The sequence below is a fragment of the Lemur catta genome, chromosome 23 (assembly GCF_020740605.2).
Source record: "Lemur catta isolate mLemCat1 chromosome 23, mLemCat1.pri, whole genome shotgun sequence".
NCBI classification, from domain to species: Eukaryota; Metazoa; Chordata; class Mammalia; order Primates; family Lemuridae; genus Lemur; species Lemur catta.
In genome coordinates, this window is record NC_059150.1 from 16718696 (window position 1) to 16728141 (window position 9446).

At 52.1% G+C, this 9446-nt stretch overlaps 1 protein-coding gene across 1 annotated transcript; it reads left to right on the forward strand.

Annotated features, from left to right (window-relative positions):
* The first annotated feature begins 614 nt into the window (after positions 1–614).
* Positions 615–8604, forward strand: C23H1orf115 (chromosome 23 C1orf115 homolog). Its single transcript, XM_045536143.1, has 2 exons — positions 615–983; positions 6027–8604. Exons 1-2 carry the CDS (start codon positions 684–686, stop codon positions 6144–6146), a joined length of 420 nt encoding a protein of 139 aa, XP_045392099.1. The 5' UTR covers positions 615–683; the 3' UTR covers positions 6147–8604.
* Positions 8605–9446: the final 842 nt, after the last annotated feature.

Consider the following 9446-nt stretch of genomic DNA (forward strand, 5'->3'; position numbering starts at 1 on the left):
CCGAGAATGCGCATCTCACGGTGATGTTCTTGAGAACCACGATTTTAATAATTGCGTCACATGCTGTCGTATGTCTGCACCACAATGTAGTTAGCCCACCTTCGTTGATTTGCTCCACTTTCTCACTGTGAATCACGGTGCATCAGACTGATTAGCACCGCGACACACTGCCATGCGTTTCTGATTATTTCCTAGAAGGATGTGGACGTTTTTTAAGACTGTCGGTACACATTTTCCCATCGCCTTTCCAAAAGCTTGCCACCAACACGCACCCCCACGAACGTCTTGTTATCGTGACCATCTCCCCACAGCCACAGCGTGGGATCTTTTTTATCGCTGTCCTCTCTGCCCATTTGAACGTGGGCAATGCAGTCCCATTACTTGGGGTTCATTTTTCCGTGGCAAGCGCAGTGGAACGTGTTTTGTGTGTTCGCTGTCCCCCGAGCTTTCTGTGCTCCGCGCCCCTTCGGCTGCAGGTGCGACGCGGGCGCGGGACGGGCTGCGCGCTCTCGCCACCCGGAGGCCCGTCCCGAGCGGAGCCGCAGCCATCCCGGGCCCCGCGGCCAGGGGGCGCTGCGACCCCGACCCCGACCCCGAGTCCCCCGCCCCGTCCGGGCTGGGGCGGGCGGGGAGCGAAGGTCGGCGTCTTCGCGCTCGGACCTTCGTCGAGGGGCCGCGGCACCATGACGGTGGGGACCCGGCTGCGAAGGAAGGCGGCGAGCGGCCTCCCGCGCCGCGGGCCCCGAGGGCGAGGGCGGACGGCGGGGGACGAGGAGGCGGCGCCCATCTTGGAGCCCCCGGAGTGCGGGGACGAGGCGGCGCGGGCGGCCGAGAGCGCGGGGGGCGGGCGGCGCCCGGGGGCCCGCAGCGCACGGAGAGTGCACCTGGCCGTCCTGCCCGAGCCCTACGAGCCGCTGGAGGAGCCCGCCCCGGGCGACAGGCCCAAGAAGAGATACCGGCAGAAGCTGAAGAAGTACGGCAAGGTAGGGGCCCTGCGCCCGCCACGCCCGGGGCCGGGGCCGCGGTGTCCCGGCTGCAGCGCGGGGTCGGGTCCTGCCCGCCCGCCCTGCTCAGCTCCCCCGGGGCTGCCCCTGCGACCACCCCGCTTCCCGGCCCTGCACTCCCTCCCCCAGAGGGAACACGGGAGCCGTAAGTCATCACAGAAGCGAAATCGGGCCGCTGCGGGAGGGTTCGCACATTCTCCGCGGCTCTTACAAGGTTCTTGGCAGGAGTCAGTGCCCCCATATTGCAGATGGGAATACTGAAGCGTTAGCGTGGCCAGGTGACTTGCAGAAGGTGACCCAGTTGAAAGAAAGGAGTTGCAGCCCACGTTTTCTGTTTTCTGGTAACCGCCTCTGCAGGTTACCCCACTAGCTGAGAAATGTTTTGGTTATTTCCCCCCAAATATGACCCGGGTTAGTTCTAGGGCCTGGGAGCTCAGTAAATATACGAACATGCGCTGGTGGAACCTGCGTTTCTCCTCTCCCAGCCGACTGTGCCCGCGGGGCCTTCAAACGCTCTGCCATTTACCTTAGGGGAGGCCTGGGGGGGGGGGCGTGGGAGATGAATGTGGGATAAATGACAGTTTGCTTCTCAGAAGTCAGAGCCCAAAGGCAATCCCGGGTGCCTCTGCCTGGAAGCGCTCAAAGCCGTTTCTGGAAGCTCCTCTCGCCTGGACAAGGATACTGTGAAAAGAGTTAAAAATCATTGTGTCCCTGCCAAAGGCCATGACCCCCACCTGCTTTATTGTCCAGTGATCTGTGTCCTCTAGCTGCTCTTATCATACCTGCAGCCATTCAGTCTCCGTGCCTGGGAGCTGAGGTTGATCACCCTCTTTCAAGGCATGTCAGCAGCTTTTGGAGCGGTACCCAGCAGGCAGTGGTCAAATATACTAATAAAAACTATAAAGTTGGCTCTTTCTGGCTTAGAGTCGCACTAGGACTAATCATTTCTCTTCCCCGTCCCAGTTGAGCACAGAGAAGCCATCATTTGCTTGTCAGCTGTGAACTGATAAAACCTGTGCTCAGTGTTCAGCACTTGATGATGTTCTAGAAGCACTCACTATGTGCCCAGCATTTTGCTAACCACTAGAGATTCCAAAATGCATACGCTGCAGCCCTGCCCTGGAGAAGTCCCCAGCCTCCTAGGGGACACTGGTACGGCCAGGGCACCACTGTGAAGGTGGCTGGCACTGAGCTAAGGCAGTTAGCACCTCACGGGTGAGGTTGTAAGGTCAGGGAAGCCTTCATTCAAATCACGGTGATGTGAAAACTGGGCACAGAAGGATGAGTTAAGATTTCACCAGACGTTGATGAACTACCACATCATACCCTTTAGGATGGCTACTCTTAAAAAAAAATCCCAACAAACGCAAAATAAATGTTAGCGAGACTGTGGAGAAATTGGAAACCTTGTGCATTGCTGGTGGGAATGTAAAATGGCACAGCCACTGTGGAAAAGACTTTGGCAGGTCCTCAAAAAGTTAAACATAGAATTACCCTATGATTCAGCAATTCCACTTCTAGGGATATAACCAAAATAATTGAAAACAGATAATCAAACACATATTTATACACACATGTTCATAGAAGCATTATTTACAATAGCCAAAAGGTGGAAACAACCCAAATGTCCATCAACTGATGAATCGATAAACAAAATGTGATGTATACATACAATGGAATATTATTCAGCCATAAAAAGGAAATCCTACTACTTACTGTAATCTGGATGAACCTCTAAAAACATTATGCTGAGTGAAATAAGCCAGACCCACAGGTACCATATTGGGTTATGATTCCATTTGTATGAAATATCCAGAATAGGTCGATCCAGACAGAACCCAAGCTAGTGGTTGCCAGGGACTGGGGAGAAGGAGTGCAGAGCAGCTGCTTAATGGGATATGGGTTTCCGTCACCCGCCACCACTAGATAGACTATGGTAGTTGCACAACATTGTAAATCTACTAAGTGCCACTGAACTGTACACTTTAAAATGGTGAATTTTATGTTATGTGAATTTTGCCTTAACTGAAAATAAAGCTTTCCCTAGATAGAGCAGGAGTGTCATCCAAGATCAAGGGACATTGCAGGCAGAGTTGTGGGCATGAAAGCTCCAGAGTGTTGCACACTAGTCCAACTGTGTGAGCCAGAAGGCCAGGGGAGAGGACGTTGTCAGGTCAGGGTTGGACGTGGCCTTTCTGCCCTTCAAAAGAGCAACTTCATCTTCCACTTTCTTGGCACCAACTGGGAGATAACCAGGCTCCAACTTGGGGAAAGAAAGCAGGTTCCCTCTCTCTACTCCCCCATGCCCCAGAGCCCCTTTGACAGATCCGCTGGGTAGAATGTTGTACTCAGATCAAAGAATCCCAAATCTGCTCTCTCAAATGACACTGCAATGGTGATTGATAGATAGATTACATTTCTTTGCATTTCGTTTCTCAAATCTGTATTTTGACAGTGTTCCAGTTAATGAGCTATTTGAGTCGATTTTTGTTTCTAAATTGCAAAGACGAGGTGACACCTGGCTTTTTAAAAAATAACAGGCTGAGGAAAATGGAGACACAAATACCAAAAATGTCAAATGTAAAGCAGACCATCGTGATTGTGGTGGCCTTGTTTATAAAGGCTCGCTCTTGATTGTCATACTTACGCCAGACAATAAGGGGTTTTTTGTTGTTGTTTGTTTCAAACATGTAATTCTCCCAGTGATTCCTATCACACATTTAGAGAGGGGTATCTCTTAGCAGCCTCACGATCCCTCTTACCCCCCAAATGCGTGCAGCATGCCCCAGCCCGCTGTCTCATTGAGAAATCACGGGGTAGGATCCGGGCAAGCAGTGTCTAGAGAACATATAGACATCACCTGGTTTCCCCAAAGCTCCTCGTTTAGCGGGAGAGGTACCGAAGGAAATACTCAGGCTTTTACTACCTGTTGGGGGTACAGCATAGAGCATAACAAAGTCCCCACCCTCATTATCTTCTTGCAGGGGACTTTGTCATTTAAACTATGAAATCCCAAGTAAGCCAGAAATCACAGGGAATTATACTCTTAAGAAACGTCCCTGAACAGATAAAAATATCTTGGATTTCTATATTACCACCACAAACCTAAATTACTATGTATGTAATAAAAAGAAGTGGATGTTATTTTCCATAATAACAGCTCACATGGGAAGGCATTTGCTCTGCTTTCCCTGCATGAACTCATTTCATCCTCTCGACAACCCAATCAGGTAGTTACTAAATGTTCCCATTGTATTGGGGAGGAAACTGAGGACATGGAAAATTAGTTAAGTAGTGATGGAGCCGGAATTCAAGGCCAGGCCATGAGCAGCTCACTACAAGGTTTCCTACTGCCTTTATTAAAGAAGGGAAGTGTATATAATGGGGTTGAGGGCACAGGCTCTGAGGTGAGATTTCTTTGGGATTGAACTTCAGCTCTGCCTCTTACTGGGTACATAAAGTTGGATAAATGTAACCTCTCTGTCCTTGCTTCTCACTGAAGCCCAATAGCCAAAAGCCACCAGGGACACACCAATAGCCAATCAAAGTGAAGTTTCTTTGTTTGGTGCTACCAGGGAGAGTGCACGCCAGAGGAGTTGTGGGCTCTCGAAAAGTGGAGAACTCAAGTAGAGAGTTGAATATCTGAGCCTGAGCTGAAGAATTTTTGGCATCCAAGGAACAGGAAGTGCGGAAGTGGAGTCAGCACATGGGAATGGCTCCCTCGCTTGCTTTGGTTGAAGGAGGGAAGGCTGTGGAGTGAAGGTGACACCTGAGCATAGGTGTAAGCTATGGGACCGATCCAGGGGAGGGAAAGAGAATGATGCCGCAGAGGGGAGAGCCAAGAGCAGGGTGAGAGAGGGGACCCACAGCAAGTGTCAGGGAATGGCCCTGGGGAAGAAGGCACAAGCAAGGTCGGGGAGGCCGGGCCAGACACAGGTTGGTCTGTAGAGAGTGGTGGGAAGATGAATGCGTTCCCTGATGACGTCTGGTTTTTTCCGGTGGAAAATAAAGTGGTTCCTTCCAATGAAGGTACAGAGACCTGTGTGTGTGCCTGTGTTGAGGAGAAAGGAAAAGCTATGAGGTAGTGCCTGGGAGCGAGGGAAAGTTACCCGACTAGTCAGGTATGGTAGGTTTGGAAGTGTTGGAAGTCAAAATGAGCTTTGTGATTGCGATCAGGACTTTTAAATGAAAACATTCCTAGTGGTTATGGGAGTTGGCAAAGTCGAAGGGCGGAGAGCCAAGGTGTGTGAGATAAGGCACAGGTCATCTACATGGCCATTGATGTCACTGAGAGCGATGACAGAAGCTGGGGGAGGGGAGAAGACCAGGGGGCAACTGTGGGATCAATGGTAGTTGGTGGGGGTGGTCTTCATTTCTCTGTTGCAATCCCATTGGAATCCTTTGGATGTCCCCTGCCCAGCCTTGCAGAGAAGGAAGAGGAGGAGTGAGTCCCAAGAAAGCCCAGTCCTTGCCCTCAGGAGCTTATAATTGTATTGGAAACGCAAGATATGTGTGTGTGTGTGTGTGTGTGTGTGTGTGTGTGTGTGCATGCAGCAGTTAGGGAATGGCAGAAGACTACAGAGGGACAAATGTGCAGGTCAGACACGAATATGCCCTGCAGGTAGAAGGAGGACAGGATGGGCTTTCTGATCAGGTGAAGGGAGGGAAACTTGACCCAGCCTTCAGATGGTCCGGTAACTTTTAGTGAAACTTTTAGCTGGAAGAGGAGTGGACTTTGGTTTAAAATATAAAACAAACTGAGTTAGTTTTAGAACTGGCAGCCTCACTGCTGTTTCTAAGAAAGTCTCCGAAGCATCTGGAAATACGCTGTGCTTGCAAGCACCTTGCAGGGCAATGATGTCTGTTCCGAGTCCCCACACGCTCTTAGACTGGGGTGGGAATCTTCTTGCCCTGGAAGAATGAGGAAAAATGATTGTCTAAGTCAGTCACCGTGGCTCTTGGCAGAGTTCAAACGATGCCTAACCTAAATCCTTTGCTTTTCTCTTCTATTCCTAAAACTAGAACGTCGGGAAGGTCATCACCAAAGGATGCCGCTACGTGGTCATCGGCCTGCAGGGATTCGCCGCGGCCTACGCCGCCCCGTTCGCGGTGGCCACCAGCGTGGTCTCCTTCGTGCGCTGATGGCCGCTGCCTGGCCCGGCGCCACGGAGTGATGGAGCCTCGGCCCGGGACGGCGCAAACCCGGGAGCATCTCACACTTGAACTCACAGCAGACTTGGAGGAGAAAAAATGTCTTTGTTGAGTCGGATGAGTGTCACGAATGAGTCATCCCTGCCCATCTGCCGAGCTTTTCCTGTCTCAGACACGTGTGGATCCCATGGTCAAGCCCGCAGAGAATTAGGCCGAGGTTGGGTTTGAGATTTGAGTTGGTTTGCTAAGGCCTGAGGCTTCGGGTGAAGGTGGCAGGTGCCAGACGGAGGCCAACACTGGACAGACTCAAGCGTGGGGAGCAGAGTGGCGATGGCGAGGGGGAGAGAGGATGTTGACCGCAGAGGATTTGCTGTATCCTCCTGGGAAGGTCACGGGCAGACGGGTACTCACAGCCCTCGGCTGCCTGTGTTCTGAGGGCAGCTCAGGAGCTGTTTACTTCCCGAGTTGTCCTCCCCCGTCCCCTTCCTCCGCCACTCTGTCACCAGGAGTTTAATTACAGGCTTGAGAAGAAGGAAGGAAGACAAAACCTCTTTGAAGGCTATGATGCTTTGAAAACTGTGTTGAAAGTGTGTCGTGACTGTTTCAAGTAGATAAAAGCTTGTCATTTTCCCCCATCTTTGCACGGTCGTGCAGCTGGCAAGGAGGGGAGGAGGAAGGGCAAGTTCAGATGCGGGATGGGTGGCTGGGACAGATTGGCCGAGGCACGCTCCTGAGGGCTGTGGTGCCTGGTGTGGCCCAGTTTGGCCCAGCCGTGACTTTGGGGCCAGCCAGACTCTCCTGCAAGGGTGCAGCTGGCTTCGGTCGGGACTGCTAGCAGCATCTGCCCACTCCTGACAGCTGCGTGCTAGCAGGGGCTGAGAGAGAGAGAGAGAGAACGTCTAGGAGTGAAAGTGTGGATTTAGAGAAGGGACCAGTAAGTAGGAGACAAGTGTGGAGGAAGTGGAAACAAGGCAAGAGGACGCTGGGGGAGAGAGGTGGCAGTACAGGAAGCGGGTCTGGAGCCTCACTGTTGGGGAGCTCTGGTGGGCTAGGCCTGTGCCTCTAGGTGGGGCCAGGGGAGCTGGGTGGCCAGAAGTGGCATGGCTGGTGCTTAGAACCCCTCTGAGGCCATGAGCCCACACTGGCCGCCTTTGTAGCTTCCTTTCCTATGCTGGCTGGTCTGACGTCATCTCACCTGGACTCAAAGGTTAGCATGGGCACGGGTCCCAGGCCTGACACCCACCAGGGATGACCCGTGGACTGCCACTGCACAGGGAGATGAAGGAAAGGGCAGGTCCCTCATGCCGTGCCCCTCTGCCAGCCCCACCGCAAGCCACTGTTCTGACTTTATTTTCAACATATCCAGAAGTCCAAAGTGGTTTTTGCTGACCATCTGCAGGGTCAGCGGCCACACCTGCCTGTCATCAGGTAGGTGGGAGCGAGGCCACAACACTCAAGCTGCTTTGATCAAGCCCAACTAGAAGGAGCTGGGAGATGGAGAACGTAGCAAGCCAGATAGACAGAGGGACAGAGAAAGGCATGGGTGGAGGAGAAGGTTGTAGCTGTGAAGCTAGACTTAGCTTTGCTTTCTGAAGCTTCAACTTCATGTGGAAGAGAAACTGGAACCCAATTCTTGCATCATTAATATTTGAGGAGAATAGAAAACAGGTGATCTTGTTTTAGCACAAGGGAAGAAAGTTGATAACGGCACATGCCCACACGTGTGAGGTAGCTGCAGCTCGCCCCACACGCCAGGGGACAGGGAAAAGCAGAGAGACACAGGTGGGAGAAGCGGCCAAGCACAATTAGTGGGGAGGAGAGTCTGGCCCCATGGGGGCTGCCAGTCACAGGAACGAAGACAGGAGGCTTGGAGGACCCCCTCCCCTGTACCTGGGGATGCTGTAGAGCCCCAGGGAGCTCACAGACTCCTCCTGGGGACATGGAAGGGGACCCAGGGAAGGGACCAGAGCTGCTGAGGCCTTTTCCTTGCCTGGGAGTCTGTCTAAAAAAGAGCTTCCCCACCCCACCCCCCAAATTGGAAAAACTGTACAATCCAGCACATTTGGCCCTGAAATTCTTAAAGTCTGGTTAAATATTAAGCCAGAAATGTCCAAAGTCAAAACCCTGCAGGGATTGTCCTGGGAGTCAGGTTCATGGGTACCGAAGATGAACTTCAAACTGTCACTCGCCTGAGTCATCATTTCTCCTGTGAGGCTCCTGTGTTTTTTCTCTTTGTTTGTTCCTTGAGCTTAAGAACTTGGATCCTGTCTCAGTTTACCTTTTTACCTTTTCTTCCTCTTTAACTTTTTTTTTTTTTTTAAATATCAGGGCCCGCACCCTACTGAGAATCGAGTTTTAGAGCTTTCCCATTATGCACTTGACCGAGAGGCTTCTTTTGTATCCTTTCTTGCGCCATTATATAAATAAAAGCCCCGATGTATTTAGTGTTTCTGTGTGTGAAGGGTTTTTCTCCCCTACACTTTCTAACCTTGCTTGAGGGTAATTCCAAGGCTGAGAACTTGGCACAGCAGGTGATGGCGGTCACCTCCCTGGGGACCCCAGCAGGAGCCCAGGGCTGCTCCCCGAGAGTGGAGGGCAGACAGGGACCCTGCTCACCTGGGAGCTCTGTTAGGGGTTCAAAGGGGGCGATTCTCTAGAAGCTGGTACAGCAGGCTTTAGCGTGTGGGAGCCTCAGCTCCCAAGCGTGTTAAAAATGAAATTTTCTAAAACCTCCGACTCTGATTTAGAGTCTAGCACGGGGCCAGGAAGCTGCATTTTCCACAGGCAGCCGAGAATATTCTGATGCAGGTGTTCCTCTGCCTCAGCTGAGAAGCTGGCCCCCAGGTGGGGGTGCCAGGTGGGGGCCGGGCCAGGGGCCTCTGCAGGAAGACTAAGCTGCATTGATCTATAATGCCATCACCTCCGGAATGTTTTGAACACTTACTAGATCTCCCTGTAAGCTTATTTTATAAGAAAGAAATATACACAAAAGGGAAAAAAAAAATAACGCCCTCAGTATCCCTGTGAAAGCTGCATTTGAGAGGCTCGGTGGTTTTGCCAAAAACCCAGATGGTTCCTGAGTAAAAATCTCTACCTCCCTTGACCATTCAGGGAGAAATATGGGAAAATAAATAATTTGTAGTGTTTGTGCGTTTCCTAGAGGCAAGATTGGAACGTCCTGGCCGAGGAGGGGAAGGGAGATTCTTCAGATCCGCAGGGCTGGGGCCTGGTGGGTGCACCCGCCTAGCAGGGGCCGGGCTGGGAGGGGCAGGGAGGGGCGGGGCGGGTGGA